The sequence below is a fragment of the Daucus carota genome, chromosome 4, assembly GCF_001625215.2.
Source record: "Daucus carota subsp. sativus chromosome 4, DH1 v3.0, whole genome shotgun sequence".
NCBI lineage: Eukaryota > Viridiplantae > Streptophyta > Magnoliopsida > Apiales > Apiaceae > Daucus > Daucus carota.
Genome location: NC_030384.2, coordinates 19,419,037 through 19,443,856, shown reverse-complemented (window position 1 = coordinate 19,443,856; position 24,820 = coordinate 19,419,037). Strand labels below are relative to the sequence as shown.

General features: G+C 37.4%; 1 protein-coding gene across 1 annotated transcript; it reads left to right on the top strand.

Annotated features, from left to right (window-relative positions):
* Nucleotides 1-15,695: 15,695 nt before the first annotated feature.
* LOC108219347 (serine/threonine-protein kinase BSK3) lies at nt 15,696-22,411 on the top strand. The gene is made up of 11 exons (XM_017392756.2): nt 15,696-16,193; nt 16,510-16,629; nt 16,715-16,935; nt 17,611-17,746; nt 18,414-18,547; nt 18,638-18,743; nt 19,260-19,345; nt 19,527-19,715; nt 20,825-20,977; nt 21,515-21,628; nt 21,931-22,411. The coding sequence occupies exons 2-11, from the start codon at nt 16,548-16,550 to the stop codon at nt 22,180-22,182; spliced, it is 1,473 nt and encodes a 490-aa protein (XP_017248245.1). The 5' UTR covers nt 15,696-16,193; nt 16,510-16,547; the 3' UTR covers nt 22,183-22,411.
* Nucleotides 22,412-24,820: the final 2,409 nt, after the last annotated feature.

Below are 24,820 nucleotides of genomic sequence, written 5' to 3'. Positions count from 1 at the left end.
TGAATAAACGCTGAAGTCGCCATTAGAACAGAGTTTGTAAAGGAAGAAAGGTGTTTGAGAAGGTGTGTAAGAGAAGATTTGAGTTGCGGAGAGAAAAGCTTAAGAGTTTGTTGAGAGAGTGTGTGTAAAGATGAAGTGTATAAGTGAATAATAAGCAATAAAATCTGATGTGATAAACCCTTCAGATTTTGTTTAGCTTTACACGCTTGGGCTTTTGTTCAGCTGTACACCTGTCAGATTTTAACTGGTAGATGAGTGTTAGTGGCATGGAGAAAAGAAAATAGTAATCATGAGCGCAGTAAAACTTGTGCAGTTATAAATGCTGATTACACGTTCTCCTATTAAAATGTTTTACATGTAAGCCCACTAACAATACAGCCGTTTGGTACACTCTCTTCACATTCTCTGAATATTTAAACTCCTGAGATGTACAAGATTTAAAATCAAGATAAAATCCCTCAAATTTTAAACTCTGAGATTTAAAACAAAGAAAATAAATTTTTAAGTACCTCAGAATAGAGACAGAATAGTCTAAATATTCATCAAAAAAATCAGATTGTGCCATAAAATCCATAGCTCAAAAATGTGCTTGTGAAATATGTGTGTGCGGACATATTAAATCAGAGACTAGGAAATTTCACAATTTCGTAATTATAAGGTAAACAAAAATAATTTATTTAAACTCTTAAAACATAGACAAGGGACATACTCTGATGAAGAAATATATAAGTAAACTAACCCCTTTTTTTTTTCAGGACGCTTTTCAGTGTAAGTGAATCACGACCTTTAAATAATTTTGCAACAGTATTTCTCCAGTAATCAGAGATGGTGACTGGTCACCATAGATCATAATATCTAGACACTTGCTTAATACCAGCAAATGTTTGGGTCTTTCCAGTCACTGTCACACAGACATCTAAGATCTCAAAGGAGTACCATGCTTATTTTCAGGGGTGTGTATAGCATCAGAGTTTATAATCACTGTCTAATTTTCTGAGAGAAAATGCAAATTAATCAGTCTCACTTATAATTAAGATATGTGAAGTAATAGAGTCTCAATGATATCAACATGCATATAGTGTAAAATAGTAGCACAAAATTGAGATCAAGATTAAAGAGCTCAATGAGATTTATGATTACTAATTTTAAATCATGCTTCATAGTATCTTCACAGGTTATTTGTCTCAAAGAAATAAAATGAGATCATTTATCAAGATTCAGAGTTTACAAACATCAGAGAATATTGTCAGAGAATGACAATCAGAGTATAACAAACAGAGTATATCATCAGAGAATGTCATCAGAGTTTAACAATCAGAGTATATCATGGCAAATTTGTGAGCAATACATATGGTAATTTGACAATTAAAACTTGAAAGATCTGACCATTATGTTTACTCAGTTCCTGATATCATTCCTAGCTCATTCACCAGCCTAGTAAAGGTTGCTTCACATAGTGGTTTGGTGAATATGTCTGCTAGCTGCTGTTCAGTGGGAACAAAGTGAAGTTCAATGGTTCCTTCCAGCACATGCTCCCTTATAAAATGATATCTTATACTGATGTGCTTTGTCAGAGAATGTTGAACTGGGTTTCCTGTCATAGCAATAGCACTTTGGTTATCACAATAAATAGGAATTTTAGAAAAGGATAACCCATAGTCCAACAATTGATTCTTCATCCAAAGAATTTGAGCACAGCAGCTGCCTGCAGCTATATACTCTGACTCTGCTGTTGATGTTGATATTGACTTTTGCTTCTTGCTGTACCAAGAAACAAGTCTTCCACCCAGAAATTGACAACTCCCACTTGTGCTTTTCCTGTAAATTTTGCAACCTGCAAAATCTGCATCAGAGTATCCAATTAGACTAAAATCTGATTCTCTAGGATACCATAATCCCAATGATGTGGTTCCCTTGAGATATCTGAATATCCTCTTTACTGCAATCAGATGAGGCTCTCTTGGATCTGCCTGAAATCTTGCACATAGACATGTGGCATACATTATGTCTGGTCTACTTGCAATCAGATAAAGCAAAGATCCAATCATTCCTCTATAGTTTGTGATATCCACTGATGCACCAGTATCTTTGTCTAGCTTGGTTGCTGTTGCCATAGGAGTAGTTGCAGCTGAACTGTCTTGCATACCAAATTTCTTCAAGAGATTTCTGGTATACTTGGCTTGATTGATAAAAATTCCATCTTCAGTCCGTTTTACTTGTAAACCCAGAAAATAACTGAGTTCCCCCATCATGCTCATTTGGTACCTAGACTGCATGAGCTTGGCAAATCTTTGACAGAGTTTAACATTAGTGGAACCAAAAATGATATCATCAACATAGATTTGAACTAAAAGCAGATCATTACCATGATTCAAATAAAACAAGGTTTTGTCTATGGTACCTCTAGTGAATCCACTTTCAATAAGAAATTGAGCTAGAGTTTCATACCATGCATTTCGAGCCTGCATTAGTCCATAAAGTGCTTTGTCCAATCTATAAACATAGTCTGGATGCTTTGGATCCACAAAGCTTGGAGGTTGTTCAACATATACCTCTTCATCCAGTTTCCCATTAAGAAAAGCACTTTTGACATCCATCTGAAATACCTTGAATTTCTTGTGTGCAGCATAGGCCAGAAAGATTCTAATTGCCTCCAATCTTGAAACTGGAGCAAATGTCTCATCATAATCAATACCTTCCTGTTGTGAATACCCTTTTTCCACAAGTCTTGCTTTATTCCTTGTAATGACACCTTCACTATCAGTTTTGTTTCTGAAAACCCATTTTGTACCAACTATGGATCTGTCTTTAGGTCTTGGTACTAGGGTCCAGACTTTATTTCTCTCAAACTCATTTAGCTCTTCTTGCATTGCTTGAATCCAGTCAGCATCTTGAAGAGCTTCCTCCACCTTTTTAGGTTCTGTTTGTGACAGAAAGCAATGATGTAAACACTCATTTGCTGTAGCTGTCCTTGTTTGCACACCTGCTTCTGGATTTCCAATTATCAAATCAGGTGTATGAGATTTGGTCCACTTCCTAGCATGTGGAAGTTGGCTACTTTCATCATTGGATACTCCCCCTTGATCCATGCTCTCTTGATTCTGTTGATCTTCCTCTGTAGCTCCCCCTGAATTTGTGCTATCAGAGTTTGAATCAGTATTCTCTGATGAGTTTGAGTCAGCATTCTCTGATGAGTTTGAGTCTTGGGTAGAGTCTGAAACATTCTGATGCTCCCCCTCAACATATGCTTCATCATCATGAACTTGTAAATTTTCACCAGAGTTTGCTGTATTTTGATCACAGTCAGAGTTTGACTGTTCATCAGAGTTTGTCGAATCAGAGAATATTTCTTCATTTTCAAAATGCAGTTCTTCATGATCATCCATATCTGCTAAACCCATAATTCTCTTGTCATCAAATGACACATGTATGGATTCCATGATCACCTTGGTTCTTAGATTATAGACTCTGAAGGCCTTTGTTGTTAGAGGATAACCTACAAAAATGCCTTCATCAGCTTTTAAATCAAACTTGGTAAGCTGTTCTGGATGAGTCTTCAATACAAAGCATTTGCACCCAAATACATGAAAGTACTTCAGATTTGGCTTCTTTTTCTTCACCATCTCATATGGGGTCTTGCCATGCTTATTAATCAGTGTTGCACTTTGAGTGAAACAAGCTGTTTGAACAGCTTCTGCCCAGAAAAAAGTAGGTAATTTAGCCTCATCAAGCATAGTTCTGGCAGCTTCTATTAGAGTCCTGTTTTTCCTTTCAACTACACCATTTTGCTGTGGTGTTCCAGGTGCAGAAAATTGTTGCACTACACCTCTTTCTTTGCAGAACTCTTCCATTGTTGAATTTCTGAACTCAGTTCCATTATCACTTCTAATGATCTTTACTTTGTCTTCAGATCCATGGTCCAGTTGCTTCACATGATCCATCAGATGCAAAGCTGTTTCATCTTTAGAGTGAAGAAAATATACCCAAGTGTATCTAGTATACTCATCAACAATGACAAGAGCATATTTCTTCCTTGCAATGGATGGTACATTAACTGGTCCAAATAGATCAACATGTAGAAGATGATATTGCTTCTTTATTGAGAATTCAGTCTTACTCTTGAAGGATGTCTTTCTCTGCTTGGCCTTTTGACATGAATCACATAGACCATCTGAAGTGAGTAGTGATTCAGGGAGTCCTCTCACAAGCTTTTTCTTTATAAGCTCATTTATGGAGTTGAAATTGAGATGTGAGAGCTTCTTGTGCCACTTCCAACTTTCTTCTGCAGAGATTCTTGTAGATAAGCAAATTGCTTTTCCTTCAGAGTTTGTAGGCAAGTTGATTTCATAAATATTTCCATGTCTGTGAGCAATCACTGCCACCTTGCCTGTTGACTTGCTTACTATCTCACTGTGTTCTTCATAGAAATCAACATGATATCCTCTGTCACAGATCTGACTGATAGAGAGTAAATTGTGTTTTAGCCCTTGAACAAGAGCTACATTTGAGATGATGACATTTCCAAGATTGATGTTTCCATATCCCAGAGTCCTTCCTATGTTGCCATCTCCATAAGAAACACTTGGGCCAGCTTTCTCCACAAACTCTGACAGCAGGGCCTTATTTCCAGTCATGTGTCCTGAACATCCACTGTCCAAGACTAGGATATTCTTCCTGTTGCCCTGCAATCACAAAGACACTAATTGTTAGTTTTAAGGACCCAGACTTTCTTGGATCCCTTGGCCTTATTAAGTTTGTTAGCTTTTGCAGCGGAATTATTATTATCAGAGTTTGAGCTAACAGACTTTGGAACAGAGTTTGTACTGGAAACAGATTTTGTACTTGCAGAGTTTTTATTAACCTTTCTCAAAGAAGGTTTCAATTGATAATAATCATAATACAAACTATGATATTCTTTGCAAGTATAAATAGAATGCCATAAACTACCACAATGAAAACATGGATCTTGTGGTTTATATCTAATACTACTTTTTCTAACTCCAGACTTTGTAGGTAAGGAGTTAATGTCCTTGTTCTTCCTGCAAAAATTAGCAAGATGATTAGTATTTCCACAGTTATGGCATGTCTTCCTAGGTGCATTTGGAATAGGCATGTAGTTATTACTCTTGTCTATTCCAACCTTGCCATTTCTATTTTTCCTAGGCTCCTTGTCTTTGTTATCAGACTTTATCTCTTTAAGCTTATGCTTAAGCTGTTTCTGAGTCATCAGTCCTATGTTAACCTGTTTGGGCTTATCAGATTTTAAATTGTTGTTAATCTCTGATTCTGGTCTACTCTGTTTAGACTTAGAGGATTCAGCAACAAATTTAACAGGTTTAACCTTAGGCTTTTAGGTTTTAACAAACTCTGTTTTTGATGACTCAGCTTCTGAGTTATCAGTGTAACCTAGTCCTTTCTTCCAGTTTCCACTACCTAAGATATCCTGAGTAGTTTTGCCTGAATTAGTCCATGTCTTAATAATATCCCTTTCCTTAGCAAGTTCTGATTGAAGAGATGTATACCTCTTTAATAGTTCATCTTTGACAATGACAGCATCATCTCTCTCTTTCTGAACTTCTAACATTTGAACTAATTCTTTTTCTAGATAATCATTCCTTTTCTTTACACTTAGAGTTTCAGATTTTAATCTTTCATTCTCTAAAGTCTGATCTCTAAAGCTGATATGCAAAGTTTTAAGGAACAATCTTAACTCAGTTATATCTTCAGTATCAAAGGCAAGAGTAGAATGAGGTACCTTAGCAGTAGATTCAGAGTTGTTGTCAGTGTTTGCCATCAGAGCATAATTGACTTCTTCCTCTGAATCAGATGTATCTGTCCAGTTTCCTTTCTTGGTGATAAAGGCTTTTTCCTTTTCTTTCTTGGCTTTCTTGCATTCAGATGCAAAGTGACCCTTTTCACCACAGTTGAAACAGGTATACTTGTCAGCTTTTCCAGCTTTTCCTTCCTTGCCCTCATTCTTCCTGAAGTTCTTCTTATCATAAACTCTGTCAGAGTTTCTGTCTTTCCTTGAGAAACTTTTGCCTTTGTTGAACTTTTTGTAAGCCAACTTCTTGAAGCTTTTCACCATCAATGCTGCTAACTGCATCATCTCATCATCACTGTCTTCAGAGTCTGAGGGAACATCAGAGTTTGAGTCATCAGAGTTTGATGACTCAATGTCAGACTTTGTGACGTGAGCTTTTCCTTTGCTCTTAGCAGCTTCCTCTTGAACTTTTAGAGCAACAGACTTTGATTTGCCTCCATGACGTTTGCTCCTCTGCTCCATCTCAAGTTCATGAGTCTCCAGTCTTCCAAAAACATCATCAAGAGACATTTCTCCAAGATCAAGATTGTCTCTTATTGTAGTGACTTTCAAATCCCATTTTTCAGGAAGAGCCAGAAGGAATTTGAGGTTTGAGTCTTCAAGATCATATTCCTTGTTCACCAGAGATAAGTCATTCAACAGTTTGACAAATCTGTCATACAGATCTGTCAAGGACTCACCAGATTTTGAGTCAAAGTGCTCATACTCCTGTGTAAGGATGGTTTTTCTGTTCTTCTTGATGGCTTGAGTTCCCTGACATCTGGTTTCCAGAGCATCCCAGATTTGTTTAGCAGTTTTGCACCCAATCACCCTATTAGACATTGCATTATCAAGGGCACTGTGCAGAAGGTGTTTCACCTTTGAGTCTTTACCAATTGACAAGATGTCCTCAGGGGTATAATCTTTCTTGTCTTTTGGAACCATCTTCTGAGGTTCATCTGCAAGCCCAACAGAGAGCTTGGTGGGCATATGTGGTCCATCATAGATCCTGTCAAGGTATTCAGGATCGACAGAGTCTAGAAATATAATCATTCTCTCTTTCCAGACTGGATATTCAGATGCCTTAAGGACTGGAACTCTAAAAGACGAAGCTTGTGATTTTTCAGACATGATTGTGATTAAGATCTCACTGTAGTTATCTTAACAGAGCTGGCTCTGATACCACTTGTTAGGTCCTATAAACTCACTATATAAGTTAATATAGTGAACACAATCAATAACACAGTATGACAATATAAGAGATTGAAAGCAGTAAACTCTTATTCACAAAGCTTAATCGATTACAAAAACTCTCTCAGTGATTTATATATTATCACTAAGAGCTGCTAGGGTTCTGTAAAATATACTCGATAACTCAACTCGTATAGAGTAACCCTAATCTGTGTTTATATAGACACAGTTACAAAATCAATCTCTGATTTGATATCCTATAAATCAGCTATGTATTCTATCAATCAAAGATTGCTACTGTTTTCTGTTTAGTTTCCATAGTCTGCAAATCACTCCTCCGCTTCTATCCTTCCTTGAAGTATATCCGCTTCTGAGCTCTTTCCACGTGTAAACTCTGATGAGTCTTGACTATGTAAACTCTGATCAGACTTTAGCAAACTCTGATCAGCTCCCAGCTTAAACTCTGATCACTCCTGTTCTAAAACAAACTTTAAGAACATTAGTAATCATCAATTATATCTAACATATTATTCAATAGTCAAGATAAACTATTTCCAAATAATACTTCAGCCGTTCCAGTGGTTTGTCTAACACCATCTCGACTGTGAACCTTTATTATATTATATAAGGAGTCTGACAATCTAATCTTCTGCTATCCCATTTGATACTAGATTGTCTACAATATATAATATATAGACAATGTGAAAACATGAATTGAAGATTCTCAAATAATTGTTATATACTTCAAACGAATATTTCAGTATAACCCTAACAGTTGGCCTAAGATCTTCTTATGGTATTATGGTCTTACAAAACCACTCCAAGGACTACGACGGGCGAAAACCTATTTACTCTCACATACGGGTGTGAAGCTATGGTTCTCGTTGAGGTTGGAGCTTGATCTTTTAGAAGGGATAATTATGATGTTGAAAAATAAGAGGTCAATCACATGCTCTACCTAGATTTGATAGAAGAAGTAGGAGTCACAGCCCTTGAAACTCGCTGCATAACAGCAATGGACTCGTAAGTATTTTGATAAAAAGGTGAGGGCTAGACCCCTCAAGACGGGATACCTGGTCCTAAGAAAAAGGATGCCCAACATGAGGGTTCCCGACCATGGAGCCTTCGATGCCAATTGGGAAGGCCCATACATCGTCAAGACATTTCTTTGGGAAGGCACCTATCACCTCACAGATATGGATGAGAGACTTATAGCACGGGCATGAAATGCCAAACACTTGAAGAGGTATTACTAGTAGTTCAAACCATGTAATATTTCTGTAGGCTTCGGATTCGGGTCAGGACAATAAAGGCGATTTATTAGTTATAATCGCTCTGCTTTTAGGATGATTATCAGGCTACTAAATGCTTTGTTTACTAGGATGCTCGGGGGTGCTTGCTCACCCCCAAAAATTGTTATGTCAACCTTTTCACCAAGATTCCTGCTATGTGAATTTTGTATATGCTTGCTGGCTGCACGCGTTGGAAGAAAAGCTCATCAAAGCTTTCAAGGTTTCAAGCTTATCAAAGCTTGAAAGGTGTGGGCTTATCAAAGCCCTTCAAGGTTAAAGCTTATCAAAGCTTTCAAGGTTTCAAGCTTATCAAAGCTTGCAAGGTGTGGGCTTATCAAAGCCCTTTAAGTTTAAAGTTTATCAAAGCGTTCAAGGTTTCAAGCTTATTAAAGCTTGCAAGGTGTGGGATTGTCAAAGCCCTTCAAGGTTAAAGCTTATCAAAGCTTTTAAGGTTTCAAGCTGTGTGTGCTTGTATCAAAGCCCTTCAAGGTTAAAGCTTATCAAAGCTTTCAAGGTTTCAAGCCTATCAAAGCTTGCAAGGTGTGGGCTTCTCAAGCCCTTCAAGGTTAAAGCTTATCAAAGCTTTCAAGGTTTCAAGCTTATAAAAGTTTGCAAGGTATGGGCTTATCAAAGCCCCTCAAATTTAAATCTTATAAAAGTCTTTAAGGCTTCAAACTTATCAAAGCTTGCAAGGTGTGGGCTTATCAAAGCCCTTAAAGATTTAAAGATTATTAAAGCCCTTCAAGACTTAGACTCGAGGCTTACACTCAAGATTTACAATCGAGGTTTACACGCGGGATCAAGGCATGCGTAGCAGCTATAGATCGGGTAAATTTAGGGCCACCCTGGGTAGAATTACCTTCAAAGTCATCCCTAGAAAAGGTCACAAATGCTACGCGTCTTATTTTACACTGAGATAAATTACAAATTGGGCTAAGGCTGTTTTTGCTCACGAATCACAACTCGAGTTTATATGTGTAATCAAGGCATGCATGGATTTTATTATTCGAATGTGAAGACATGAAGTTGTGCGTGGACTTTCTGAAAATTGTGTGTTAACCTTTTTTGTTAGTAATCATGCTTATGGCGACACCAAGAGTTTCCAGGCCGCGTATTATTTGGAAAGGATTGACGACCCCTGCATAGCTAAATGGTAAACGTTAACATACCTATATATATTTGCTCGATTGAATGCAATACCGTGGGACAAAGACCCAAGAATCGCAATCCTGAAGGTGAGGCCATCGGGTTCCCCATAGTCGCGAGCTGTAACCTTTTTTCTTTTCCTCCAAACAAGGTCACATAGCATATGTATATCTATATGCAATCTAACAAAAATGCATAGACAATCACGCGATATAGATAAATGAGAAGGAAGTAGTTTTTAAAAAAAAATGTGCAAGGGAAATTCCTCCCCACACCAACCGGGGGAGGCCCTTCAAAAGTCTTAACAACTTGCGAAGCATTCGGAGGTTCCCGCACCCTCATCATAAATTGAAATTCGGCAAGGCAAAAGTTCATAAATTTTAAGGATTAAATAAAATTCATCAAAGACGGAAGGGAGGATCATTGGGTAGCAGTAGGGGAGGATGTTTAGAGGACTTTGGATGCCAGAGGATCGACGGCGGGAGCCTCATTCAGGGTCTCCACTGGGGCCACCACATTAGGGTCCTGAAGGGATGCCTCATCAAGGACCTGTTTGTCCTTAGAATGAGCTTCTTCCTCAAGGGTACACCAAGAAAGACCCCGGCCTCGGATTTACCCTATCTGACAGCGTCCTCGGCGGTCGCCTCCTCAAGAAAGAACTGGTATGCAAACTTCACGCAGTCCTTTACCCCGCGGCGACCCCAGCCTCGAAAATAGCAGCCTCCCATTGTTTCGTCGCCTCCTTTGAAGAAGCGGCAGCATCTAGAAGTCCCTTTATCTGCATCTCTAGCACCTTCACTAGCTTTCCCAAGCCATCGACCTCCTCCTCTAGGGAACGCCTCACCATCCCTTTTATCCTCCTCTCTTCCTGGACCTTGACCTCTGCATCTTTAAATTCTTGGTTGGCCTTCCTCAAGGCATGCCTGTCTTTGGTCACGGTGGCCAAGCTGGCTTTCACCTGCTTCATGTCAGCCAGCAGTCCCTCGTCGATTCGGGCTGCATCAGTGACCTGCTCGCCAATCTTCAAGTCCAGGAAGAGACTTTTAGCGTCGGACAATATCTTGTCATGGGCAGCCTCAATAAGGGATAACTTGTCCCACTCCTTGACAGCAGCCTCAGGGATTTGTTCTCAGACCAAGTGATTAAAGAGCTGAATTTTCCGGGAGGAAGGAACGGGAGAGTTGCGAGTGGGAACTAGTTTGGGCCTCTTGCTTGAGCGGGCTTGGTGGAGGTCCCATCTTCCGCAGCCTTGGCAGAATCCCTCTTGCGACGCTAAAGGAAGTTTTCTTCTACTCCAGCGAGAGGGAGGGCAGCTAAGAAACAGGAGGGGCAGTAACGGGAGCTGAGAGCCGGGGGCCTCTCCGAAGAGGTCCTCATACTTAGTCGACCTTTTTCACAAAAGATGGTATGCTAGAGGCCATATCTGTGAAACGCAAACAAAAGGAAGTGATAAGAAACAAACACAATAATCAGCAAAAACATGGAAGAAAATATAAGTGCAAGTAGGATAAATGACATGGCATGTATGAAACAGACTATAGAAGATGCAAGTAACCCTAGTGTTAGATAAAATGGAACCAGGGCTTCTGGGAGCCCTCGCTATTGTATCCCCCTCGTCAATGGGGGATACATCCACAATAGTGGTGGAAAACCCGAGCCATTCCAGATTCTCGGGGGTTAATAGGCTGGCACCGTCACCGAGCCTTGTGGATAACCCCAACATGTGCTTGGCCCGTTCGAGAGATTCTCTAGCCAACAGGGTCTGTATAGGCATGTCTACAACAAATCAAAATCATGAGGAAAGCTATACTGAAAACATAAAGTTAAACTAATTACGAACCAGGGGAAGAAAGGCCTTCATAGGAGAAAGGTTAAAGGTCTTCCTGTAAATAGGACAATCATAGCAATACGGGAACTAGGGATGAGCAAAACCAAACCAGAACCGAAGAACCGAACCGAATTTTATAAATTCGGTCCGGTTCGGTTCCATTTTTTTCCAGAATTTCGGTCCTTTCGGTTCTTCGGTCCGGACCGAATTAAATTTCGGTTCGGTCCGATCCTTTTAAAAAAATTCGGTTTCGGACCGAATAGACCGAATTATTTATATTAATTATTTAATATTTAAATATAATATATGTTAGTGTTTAGACAATGTTTAGCACAACTCACAGGCTTCTAACTTCTCACTCCCAGTCCCCGATTCAGCCGCCTAAACTGATAAAACCTAATCATATTCAGAATATTCAGAGATCCATACATTTAATCACAGTCTCTAGTTAATGGAACTGAAGGAACATACATTCTGGGTAACTTCTGCTTCCTTTTGTGTTGTGATTTGCCTTTTATATTCGAAGGTTTCAATTTTATTCATCCTCCCTTTCTCTTTGCTCTATCGGATGGAATGTTTCCACATTGCAGGTCGTTTAATATAACCTACTTTAGTTGGTGAGGCTGATTAAACTTTCTTGCCGCAGGTTTTAAATTTTTTTTCAGCATTTCTTTTAAAAATTTCGGTTCTTGAGGAAAGAACCGAACCGGTTCGGTCCATATAATAATTTCAGTCCAGTTCGGTCCCATAAAAAAACCGTAATTTGGTTTTCGGTTCTTTCGGTTCGGTCCAGAACTGGACCTAACCGACTGAATGCTCAGCCCTAACATGAACAACTTCTGCCAATCGGACATGGACTACCTGTTGCCCTTTATACCCTTCTTGTGGTGGGTGTTCCAGACTGTCAAATTGAAGAACCCGGTGATCCGGACGGACGGTTTCAGCTGGTAAAACCAGCCCAACTCAAGGCCGGACATCCTCACTCCGTGGTGGATGTCATAGAGGATATAGAGGCAGACCGTCATGCGGTAGGAGTTTGGGGTAAGCTACATAAGAGAGACCTTATAGAAGTTCAGGATCTCCAGGATGAATGGATGGACGGGTAGTGACAACCCCAACCTAAAGAATTGGGATGACAACACGACATTAGGGGAGGTTGTCCCGGACTTAAGGCTGTCGAAATGGTGACACCTCTCCCCAGGCTGAGGGAGAACAAAGGTACAACCAGGGTTGCATGACTCAAGGATCGACTGCAATCTGGCAGGTGTCATGATGAAGTCCAGGTTCTCACAAGCTAAGGGGATAGCTAGGGGTTCCACCGATTCAACTGAAGCATCGGCCTCCCGCTCAGGATTGTTTAGGCTCCCCTCAGCAAACACAAGGGTGGCACCCCGAGGATCAATGGTATCCTCTGCTTTGCTGGACTCAGAAGTGGTCCAATTTAGCTCCTTCACCACTGGGTTGTGCCTGGAGCGGGTCCTAAAGCTGATTCCCTGAGCTGGGTTTGAAGGGCGGAGGTCCAGATTGGGAGAGGATCCCGTGTCAACCTCGATGAGGAGTGGAGCTTTGCTGGTGGCTGACTGAGAGGAGTGAGAGGATACAGATCCTTAAGACATCTACAAGAGGAAAGAATAGGGTCAACAAAGAGTTCAAAAGAAGATGATTAACAAACGGCGGGAATGAATGAGAAGGAATGTCTTGGCAAAGGGAGACTGGAAGACCCGCATGTAGGGGTCAAGATGGGCGGACATCTTAAATAATCGGGTTTAAGATAAAGCCTGAGATAAAAGCTCCAGAAAGTGAGGACATGACTCCGGGTCGGCCCGCTAACCTCAAGGTTGTAGGTTGCTATTGCAGATCCCGTAAGGTAGGCTTAATAGAGCGGTTCCCCCGATAAGTAAGGCAGAGCAACATGTGACGGTTCATATTCCATGCCTAGTGACCAGAAGCCTGACGGGATGCCCAGGGTTGAGAACCCATCCTCGGTTCCGGGCTTAATCACAACAACAACAAGCACTGGGCAATTACGCAAATATACAAACTAATTCGTCTCAACACATGAATCACATGGTGGTTCAATTAAAGCGAATGGTGTGCAGGGTGGGGTTTCGACAGCGAAAGAGGGGTTTCCCCCAAAATCTGAACGGAGACCTAGGGTTCATTGTCGTGGTACACAACGTCAGTTGTGGCGGGGATCTAGAATCGACACCATCGTCGTAGTGAGTTTACAGGCAATAAGTCCAATCTCAAGGTATATGAGGCGCAGTGGAAGTGTGTGATGGTGGATTGTGTGTGAATGTATAGTCAAATGTTTGTTCCGAGTGATGGGGAACATGCAGAACAAATTAACACATAGGTTCACCGGAAAAGCCTCAATCATGCGTTCTGTGGGTGTGCGCGCGCATGTCATGGTGTACTCAACAAAATCGAGCCAAACTAGTTAAAACACATAAACTAGCAACAAAAGGCAAGAAATTAAATTAAATGGAGGGCCGAAGACGTACCTTTAATTGAAGACGAAGTAGGAGTCGAGAAATCGCCGGGAGTTGAGAATGGTTTGCGCCCGGAGAAGCTTTGATAAAGAGTGAGTAAAGAGTCGGGAGGTGAATGAAAAGTAAAACAAGGTCGTATATATACATAGCCGCAGACAGTGGGTGGTAGCCCTGCCACATGGCATGCTGTGGTTGGTTAGGCGTGGGAGTAGTCTTGAGGGCTTAACTTCCCGTGATGCGGTTGGAAAGTTGAAGAGGAAGAGTCCAGTTGAAACTCTACAACTGCACCGCTTAATTAATGAGGTGGTTAAATTCAAATTTATTTGAATTCTAATTAAACAAAAATTTAGGGATTTGGTCTTATCTCAAAGCATCAAGGTGTGTCCGGGAAGATAAAAAAGCCGCACTGGACCTGTGGAAACCCGGTCTGAAAATTGGACGTTATTTATATGAGGATTACGGAAAATTTATATTAAAGGCTTTCAATGGTCGTTATAAACTTTAAACCATAAAAAATGTTGTACCACGGATTTCTTGTTTCTTACATAGGGCATGCCCACGTAAACTTAGGAATTCGTGGTACGAAACACTTAATATGATTTAAAGGCTTGCAGGCGAATGGAAATGGGTTGCCGTTGGATAGGTTCCTTTCGCATTTTATACTTCAAGGAACCGGGGGTAGTTGTTGTGCCATAAAATCCCCTGGGTTTACTTTATAGCCCATTGTATTATCTAGACTTTACTTGGGTTGTTTGGCAAAAGATATCGGGTTTCACCATGGCTGGGGGAACCTCTTAGAGCATACGAGAAGGCTTGTAGGCTTGCGGTTAAAGGCATAAGGGAGGTTGCTATCAGGATGGGGGTTTCACCTGGTAAAACTCCAAAGGCTACCCCTGTCAGGGGCCGCTAGGTGCACCTCGGGTTACAGCTGTAGGGTTGCTGCTGTTAGGGCTATAGCCGCCTGGGCAGATTTGCAGGTAGACTCCAAGCAAGACTCTTCTTCCATATTTTTAGGGGGACGAATTGGAGATGGATTTGTAGTGTTCTAGCTATCCATTATATCCTCGAATTAAGTGTTAAATATATCTATTTTGGAGATAATTACAACATATATACATATCTTATGCATATACTGGGATATATATCAAATATGAAGGGTTCAAGCAGCTTACTTAGAGCAGGATTCTCCGGATAACCATGAACGAAGGCTGATTTATCCTAAACTAGAGGGGATAAGAGCTTATCTCTTGGTAATACTTATCAAGAACTACATGGGCTTGATCCCTGTAAATAAAGTATGTGGGCACCTTGCAAACGGAGGCGGATTCACAAGTTCCACACTCTAAAGGGAGGCATGTGTAACCTTTGTGACACCTTTTCTGGCATGAGCATGACGGATTCATTCATTCCGGCCTCTTTGTTCGGTTTCTGCGAACTCATCCCGTAAACACAACCATTTTTCCATATTTCTTGTAAACGGCAGCCCCGACAAGCTAGCCGTGATTTACGCATTCATAACGAATATCTCTCATTAAGGTATATAATTCTGGGGGTTTATCAATTTCTCTCACAACAAATACATTAATAACATAAATAAACTTTTAATATGATTTTAATAAATATAATAAAAATGATGATACCGGTATCAACACATTTATAAAATTCACAGATACAGAGCAGATGTTTTAATGCTGTATGTAAATCTCATCGAAGGTGACCCCTTTTAATGATTAGCAGCCAAAAGGCAGAAGACGGAATAATTAAGACAGATAAGTGGAGTTTAGAAAGTAATCTAAACTATAAAAACTCTTTAGCTTTTGGATTTGCTTTGTGACACACTTTCTATTGCCCCTATCAAATTTATTTTATCCACTTTTATTAAATAGTACTATGTCCAAAATAAAAAAACACAAATAAAACAACCGCAAAAATCTCAAATGACTGATACTAACCAACATGTAGCATCAATTATTACACCAAGAACTATACACATGATATAAAAACACAAAATCTTCAAGTTTATCTTAAAGAATACATACATATGTTGTGTGTAAACTCAGTTGTAGTTTATGTTGGGGATCTGATATTTTCACCTTCTATTTATTTGTATTTTTGTTGCTGTTTGATTCAAAAAATACCCAACTTTTAGAATCTTGATGTGTGTAGAGTTTGGGATTGTCTCTCAACCTTTGTGCTAAAGATTAACTCTTTTGATGTGAAATTTTGTGGGAGAAAGATAAATGTTGATTTGATCAAAAGGGTTGTTGTTGTACATCACAAAATAAAGAAGACTTTTTTTTTCATGTGGGGTTGTATTGAATGCAGTGTAGTCAGAGGTGGATATTAGCTCATCTTTTCAGGGTTTATTAGTTTTGGAATGTGGGTTTTGGTTTTTGTGAAGCATCTGTAAGAGTTGACTTGAAAAAGTGACATCTTGGAAGGTAAAGTGTGTGTGTGTTTATGATAGAAGAAGTAGACTTTTTTCTATATATATATGATATATGTGGTTATACCATTTGTTGATTGATTGAGTTATTGTTTATATTTATATACAATGCTTGATAAGAATTGTTCTTAATTCCCAGAGGAAAGGAATTTTCTACGAGTGAATGATTGATTTTGTTCTAGAGGCTATACATTTCTGATTTGGTATAGAATATATGTGAAGTTGCTGTACTAGATCAGATTCTGGGAATGGTTATAAACTGTATACATTGAATTGTTTGGATTTGTAATTCATATTTGGTTTGTTTTCAGAGGCACAGAACTTGGGAATTTATTTAAATTAGATTGACATGGGTTGTCAAGGGTCTAAGCTCATTCCTTGTTGCTTGGTTTCGGAATATAAGAGTTCGATAATTGAGGCGCCAGATACCGGTATCTGAGTACTCTTCAGTTTCTTTTAATTTTTTTATATGTGTTGACTTAGATAATTGATGTTGGGTTTTCGTATTTCTTGCAGTGGATGATTGTAGTGGTGAGGCAGGTGGTTTGCCTGTGTTCCGTGAGTTCACACTTGAACAATTGAAAAATGCTACATCCGGTTTTGCGGTGGAAAACATTGTCTCTGAACATGGGGAAAAAGCTCCTAATGTGGTTTATAAAGGGAAGCTGGATAATCAAAAGAGGATCGCTGTCAAGCGTTTTAACAGATCAGCTTGGCCTGATTCCCGCCAATTCTTGGTACAAGCATCGTTTTCATTATCAGTTCATTTTGTCTGTTCGCTGTCATATCCTGACATATAACTTCGATTTAGAGCCCTGCTAAAAAAAATTCTCTCTGCACAACATATTTTGTATGGATTAGGGTGTTTGCTTATATATGAGTAGTGGCCAGTATTGTAAAATCTAGTCATATATGCAGGACCCTGTTTATTGTTAATATTGTTCACGTCACATTTTTCTCCTGCTTGGTTCCATACCTTAAAGTGTGATGATCGACCTTCATTGCCTTGCATATATATTTAAAGTTGTATACTCATCTACTTGAACCTAAATTAAGTGATTGGTCTTATCCTATTCTTTTCATCATTACAGCTCCAGCAAACATTGTTGAGCATTTTACATGGTCTTCCATTTGCATAGATGCATACTCCCAGTGAGCTATGCACACTTATCTTGAAATATAGTTTCCCTCTGCCTCTATATGTATATATCATTATCCAACAATGGAATCTTATACGTATTTTAACTTTCAGATATATACTTTTCTAGTAATTTGTCAACTTTCTTACCATGATTAATACCTGCATAACAGTCACATTTCTATCTAAGTTTGTATTGATTTAAATTAGGCAAAATTGGCAATTCTCCTTTTTTTGTTGTTTTACATATCCTTTTTTTTTTGGCCAACTTTAGGAAGAAGCAAAATCTGTAGGATTACTCCGAAACCCAAGGTTAGCAAATTTGCTTGGATGCTGTTGTGAAAATGATGAGAGGTTACTTGTAGCAGAATATATGCCCAATAACACCCTTGCCAAACACCTTTTTCACTGTAAGTTACTTGATCGATTATTGTTTTAAATTTAAATTGCTTTGTCTGTGTGTGAAGGCTACATCCTGAAGTGCTTCAGTGCTTGTGATTACTACTACTGCTACTGCTACTAAATTTATTTAGGAAGTATAAGCTTGTTTCTTTATGCAATCTTGAAACTTTTTCTCTTATATACACCCTTTCTCCACCAGGGCTTCTTCATTGTAAATCTTATTCCCTCCATCCCACTCATTTCTTAACATCTTTCATTTGGGACATCCCACCCATTTTTTAACATTTCCCATAACGACTAGTTTTTCTTCTGTAATATTAATAGGCCCACTAAATTCCACATAGTTTTTTTTCTTTCATTCACTCTTCTTGTCATCTGTGCCTAACACATATGTTAAAAATTGAAGACAAACAGAATACTGTGTGTTTGTATATCTATATATCTATATATAGATATATAGATATATAGATATAGATATGAAAAAATAGGTAGTTGAGTATACATCTGACTGTGTACGATACAGTTCAAAAGAGTATTATCCAATACTAAAAATAATCTAGCCAATGCATGCCTTCATACCATACCCTAATAGTCTCTGTTTTGTGAAGAAAACCTACTCAATTACCATAATTGTATTTATGCTCATTACATTAATGATTTACACTACTGAATCAGGGGAGACACAACCAATGAAGTGGCCAATGCGATTAAGGGTTGTTTTACATCTTGCTGAAGCTCTTGAATATTGTACAAGTAAAGGCCGTGCCTTGTATCATGATCTTAATGCCTACAGAGTTCTGTTTGATGAGGTAATTATATATTTACATTCTTTATGGTGCATATTTACCAAATGGGTTCCGCAGCTATTTATCTTATTATGTACTGGGCACATTTTGCAGGACGGTAATCCTAGACTTTCATGCTTCGGCCTTATGAAAAATAGTAGGGATGGAAAAAGTTACAGTACGAATCTGGCATTTACCCCTCCAGAGTATCTAAGAACTGGTATGATTCTATGTAGATAGGATTTTTTTCTTCAATAACTAGAAATTCGACATTGTCAATTATGTAGACATAACCTGAGTGTACTTGTGTCAACTTTTAAAACTTGCTGCATCTAACTAGTAACTACTATGATTTAGTTTTGCTTTAGTCTACTTTGGGAAGAACGATAGAATGGAAATTGCTTTGGAAAAATAATTTCATTTAACATCTGGTTTAGCTTTCAATTTAACATTTCTGTTGAGTTGATACAATAACTTGAGACTTGTCTGAAGTATGAGCCACACACATTGTATTAAGTAATGAACTTCTTTTACTTAGTACAACAGTACGGGTCTTGAGATGCTCTACATGTAATGCATGTCTTGTGAGCATGCAAGGAGAAGTGTTTGTATGTTTGTTTATATCTTATTGTACTTAAATGAGACTAGTCATATGTTATAATTAACTGAAATTGTGGATTCGCTTTTTGATAATTGAGTAATTATTTCCCTTATCCTGTTTTTCTTATTGATGTAGGGAGAGTGACCCCAGAAAGTGTGATTTATAGTTTTGGGACACTTCTGCTAGATCTTATTAGTGGAAAACACATTCCTCCTAGCCATGTACGTCTCCTTTCCTACCCCAAAATTTTCGAATGATGGAATTTTAATGGTGTTATTTAAAAAAAAGGACAGAATTAAATAATTTATACGAGTGACAGAATTTATATTCCACACAGTTTTGATGTATCAAGACCGTAGCTGATTTAAGGTACTAAATCTGGCTCTTGGGGAATTGTTTCAGGCTCTTGATCTGATACGTGATAGAAACCTTCAGATGCTGACAGATTCCTGCTTGGAAGGACAGTTTTCTAATGATGATGGGACTGAGCTTGTACGCTTGGCTTCTCGCTGTTTGCAATATGAACCACGAGAACGACCAAATTCAAAGTCATTAGTGTCAGCCTTGACTCCTTTACAAAAGGAAACCGAGGTCAGTAACTCTGTTCTTCCTAATATATCCAAACATCATATTTCATTTGATTGACAGCTCAGCTGGCTCAAGTCTTAGCAGGACTAGTTTGCCCAAAGTTATAAATAGAGCGGAAGCCATGCTAGTAGTATAAATTATACAAAAGTTTGTTATTTTCTGTACTGCTAAACTCATATCAACTGTTTAAATATTGCCAATTACGATATTCTTTTCTTGAGAGATGAATCTAGACTTTTATTTAGATCTATTTTCTATAGTAAGTGATTTAAAATGGCTTAAATCTTATAATCGACCTTGTAAATATATTATTCATTGCACGTGGTTTCTGTGCGAGAGACTGATAATTTTAGAATTTAGAATGAATGTCTCTAAGAGAAATAATGCTTCTCCCTCCCTTGCTCTCTTGCTGTGTGTGTGTGTGTGTGTGTGTGTTGTGCGATCAGTCAAGGTCTTTTAGGAGTTACGAAATTGTTACGTGCAGATTGGGAAGCTGATTGTCCCACGCTTGTACTGTTAGAGTGATCGTAAAAGTTCTCATCCCTTGCACATGATATTTGGCATTAAGTCAGAGTACTTGTATTCTACTAAAATCCTTCTAAGCTGTTACTAAAGCAGTATTTTTGATTCAACATTACTGCTTTTACTAATAATATAATACAAGGAAAATTTCTTTGATGCATCCTATATAATATAGTGCATCGAAATTTCTATGTTTGCATCTGATAACTGCATAAGAACTTATATTTTGGCTTAGCCCCTTTTCCAAAAATCACACAGCCAACAGGTTCCAAAATTTTCACTGGCAAGTGAAAAAATAATTTTAAGGTTGAATTGTTAAAATTGAGTTACGAATTTGTAGTGTAAATTTAGTTTCATTATAAAAAAGAGATATAAGACATCGAACTAACAATACTTGGAGTCTGAGGTTATGCTATTAAGGTTTAAATTGGTTCTGCGTTAAAGCATATTGAAGTGTATGCTTCATGGCTGGTATAGATGGGAGAAGATTTTATCCTGAAATTTAACTCTTGTCTGTTAATATTTTATATATTGCCTTTTTCATACTAATATATGTTTTACTGAGCCATGATTTGTTCTTCAAAATGCAGGTTCCTTCTTATGTTTTAATGGGTATTGCAAGCACTGCTTCATTCTTACCTCAAACGCCACTCGGTGAAGCTTGCTCAAGAATGGACTTGACTGCTATACACGAGATTTTAGAAAAGATTGCTTACAAAGACGATGAGGGAGCGACAAATGAGGTTAAATGAACATCATAAACTGACACATTTGAAATATTTAATCCATTGAGATTCCGAACTACACCTGAGCATATAAAAGCCATCAATGGCAATTTGGTGCAGTTACTATACATTTAAGTTCTAATCAAGAATCTGCTAAAAAAAAAGTTGTAATTAAGAAGTGCTCTGATCTCTATCCTTCTCATCATGTGGACATATTCTAAACCAGAGATTGCATAATAGTATCAATTCCTTTGCTGTGTAGAAGTTCTTTATATCAGATGTCACATGAAACCCATAATTTACAGTATGGGCTACAAAACTTATAGTGCTGAATCAACTATTAGTTCTTCTGTATACTTGGTTCCTACTGGAGAATACACATTCTATATGCCAGTACTTTTGTGTTTAATATAATTACGGTACCAATCCTTTTCTCAGTTTTGCTAGTGTATAACTGTTACTTACTAGAAGAGTGATTTAAAATATACATAACCAGTCTAACATGTTGACCAGAGTTCCAATTGTTCTCCTGCTCATTGTCTCTTAATACTGCAGCTTTCATTCCAAATGTGGACCGATCAGATGCAAGAGTCATTGGAGTCCAAGAAAAAGGGTGATACTGCTTTCAGGCACAAGGACTTCCAAACAGCTATCGAATGCTACACACAGGTTACTGCTTTCTGTATTTTGTATTAATTGGTTCAGTGGGAGATTCTACATTTGCAACTAATGTTACTGCTAGATGAACAATTAAATTAAGCATGCATAATGTATTTTGTATACATACTATGTTTGAGATGGGGTACATTGATCTGATTTGTGTCAGAACTCAAAATATCATTAAACATGACATATAAAACAAATCATGCGCACAAGGAATGCCATTAGCTAGTGTTGCCTTTGCTCAGTTTCAAGCATTTTTTAGCTACTCAACTTCTCTCATTACTAATTTTTAGTTTTTGGGGTTCCAGTTTGTCAATTTTGGACCAGTGGTTTCTCCAACAGTATTTGCTCGACGCAGTTTGTCTTATCTCCTGTGCGACATGCCACAAGAAGCACTAGGTGATGCAATGCAAGCGCAAGTTATTTCTCCAGTTTGGCACATTGCTTCTTATCTACAAGCAGCCTCACTTTTTGCCCTTAAAATGGAAACAGAAGCACAAGTAGCACTTAAGGAGGGTTCAGCACTTGAAGCTAAAAGAAATGCAACCTCCGGACACTAAATAGTAAAATGCAGATCTGTAAATTTTCTCTTTCGATCTTCATTTTGTTTCTCTGAAGAACAAACATCTGGACCCTGCCGAAGGGCATACTCAAGCCTGAGTAGTAAAAAAACGACGATAAGAAAAGAAAGAGAGTATCTTGCTCAGTGTCTATTAAATACTCTGATGTTACCATGGTTTCTGTCTTTATCAGAAACTTTTTGCATCTATATTTGTTAGTTATCATACATCTCTTTGGTGCAAATGTTTATTAAATGAAAGAAACTCTACATTAAATGGACTGGTAGATCATAGATTTTGTGCAATTTTTGTTTCAAATAGTTGGATGCATTTCCAGACATGAACCTTTTGGAGGCCAGATGCTTCAGTTGACAGTTGGTTTCTTTGATACTCATTCACTGCTGGTTACTCCTTGTTTCTCATTATACCATAACTATAATTTTGGACCTTAAATATCATGCGGACACATTTAATTCCAGAAGTAAATAAGCTTTTATGTTTTGTTTTTCTTTTCGGAGTTACTTTCAATATTAAAAAACATTCTCTTAAAATGTCAATCAGGGTTAATTTCCATGAGCCAAAAATTAAACTTTCAAAAACCTGATTGCATCATCGGCTGGTACTATAGTTGTAAACGAACTATTCGGTAAGTTCGTGCGGTTCGTGTTCGAGTTCGGTAATCGGACTGTTCGGTAAGTTCGTGCGGTTCGGTAAACTCGTCCGGTAAGCTTACCGAACACAAGTCTGAACAGTATTTTTCGTACGATAAACTTAACGAACTGAACCGAACTTTTAGGGTGTTTGGTTCATGTTCAGTAGCTCGGTTCGACTCGATTTCGGTAAGCTCGTGTTCGTTCAACACTAAAAAAATATATTTATTATATTATATGTATATATAATATATGATTAGCTTATAACCCGTGCAATGCACGGGCGGTTAACATATTTGTTATTTTATCGTATATATTTTAAATTTACCTAATATTATTGTAAAAATAAAATTATGATAGAATAATGTGGTTAAATAAATATTTTATTTAACAGTGGGATAAATTCTTCATAGTTAAGCTGTCAAATGGCTAATTAAAAATTAGGTCGAACATATATATATTTTAATGAGAATGTTAAAATTTACCTTTTAACATGTTATAATTTAAGGAGGCCTATAAACTCAGATATAAACTAACCAATCAACCTTTTAATATTTCATTATTAATAATTAATAATATGATGTAAAACATATTATAATTTAAAGAGACGCATGAAACCAAATACGGACCCATCATACTAAACTAAATTTAATGTTTTAGTTTAATAGATAATACAAGGTAAACTATAAGTTATAAATTTAAGAGCTCCGTGGGTCGAATACCAACCGATTCACCAAACTCAACTAACTGACCAACTGAGTGAACATTTTATTTTCGGTTTTCATAGTGTAATAATATATAGTATAGGCTAGATTTGCAATATTTCTTTTAATGTGAGATCATTAGAGTATTTAAAAATAATTTTATTAATGTATTTTGGTTAAATAATATCACATGTTATATATTAATAATTACATATAATGATATTACATTTTATATATATGTCGCTCGTGTTAATTGTAAAAACTCGGTTTTTAGTTAAAAAATCTAAAAAAGATAATGCGTTTGATTAAAAAGATGATTACTATGTTGTTTGATGTTATTTTAGAAAATAGAGTTTTTTAGCTAAAAAATATATAAAAGATAATTTATTTTACTTAAAAAGAATAAGTGGTTATATAGATAGTCCCGTATTTCGGCCCAAATACCGACCACCAGACCAATATTAATAATACTCCCTCTATTTTTTTATTATTTGACGTTTAGAATATTGGTACACATCTTTAGGTATAAATATGTCGCCCATGTTCGTATTAATCGTAAAAGATTGATTTTTTAGTTAAAAAATTTATAAAAAAATAATATATCTTAGTTAAAAAAGTAATTATCATGTTTCTCAATGTTATTTTAGTAGATTGAGTTTTTTAGTCAGAAATATAAAAAGGTAATATATTTCAATTAAAAAGAATAATTGGTTATATAGATAGGCATGTACCTTGGCCCAAATTAAAAAGAATAATTGGTTATATAGATAGACCCAGAATAATTTATTATAGAGATAAGCCCATATTTAGGCCCAAGTACCGACTAACCAAACTTTTATGTTTCGGCTTTAATAGTATAATAACTAGCTTATAACCCGTGCAATGCACGGGCGATTAACATATTTGTTATTTTATGATATATATTTTAAAGTTATCTAATTTTATTGTAAAAATATAATTATGATAGAATAACATGGTTTAATAAATTTTTTACTTAACAGTTGGATAAATTCTTCATAGTTAAGTCCGTCAAATGGCTAATTGAAAATTAGGTCGAACATATATATTTTAATGAGAATGTTAAAATATTTTCTTTTACATGTTATAATTTAAGGTGGCCTATAAACTCAGATATAAACTAACCAATCAACCTTTGATATTTCGTTTTTTTTTTTTTTTTTTTTGCCAAGGATATTTCGTTATTAATAATTAATAATATGGTATAAAACATACGCATGAAACCAAATATCTCCCCATCATACTAACCTAAATTTAATGTTTTGG

Excerpts from the sequence above, each read along its gene's own strand:
- LOC108219347 (XM_017392756.2), top strand. The coding sequence starts at position 16,548 with ATGGGTTGTCAAGGGTCTAAGCTCATTCCTTGTTGCTTGGTTTCGGAA. Across the intron at positions 16,936-17,610 it reads CTGATTCCCGCCAATTCTTG|GAAGAAGCAAAATCTGTAGG; the intron begins GTACAAGCATCG and ends GGCCAACTTTAG. Across the intron at positions 17,747-18,413 it reads TGCCAAACACCTTTTTCACT|GGGAGACACAACCAATGAAG; the intron begins GTAAGTTACTTG and ends CTACTGAATCAG.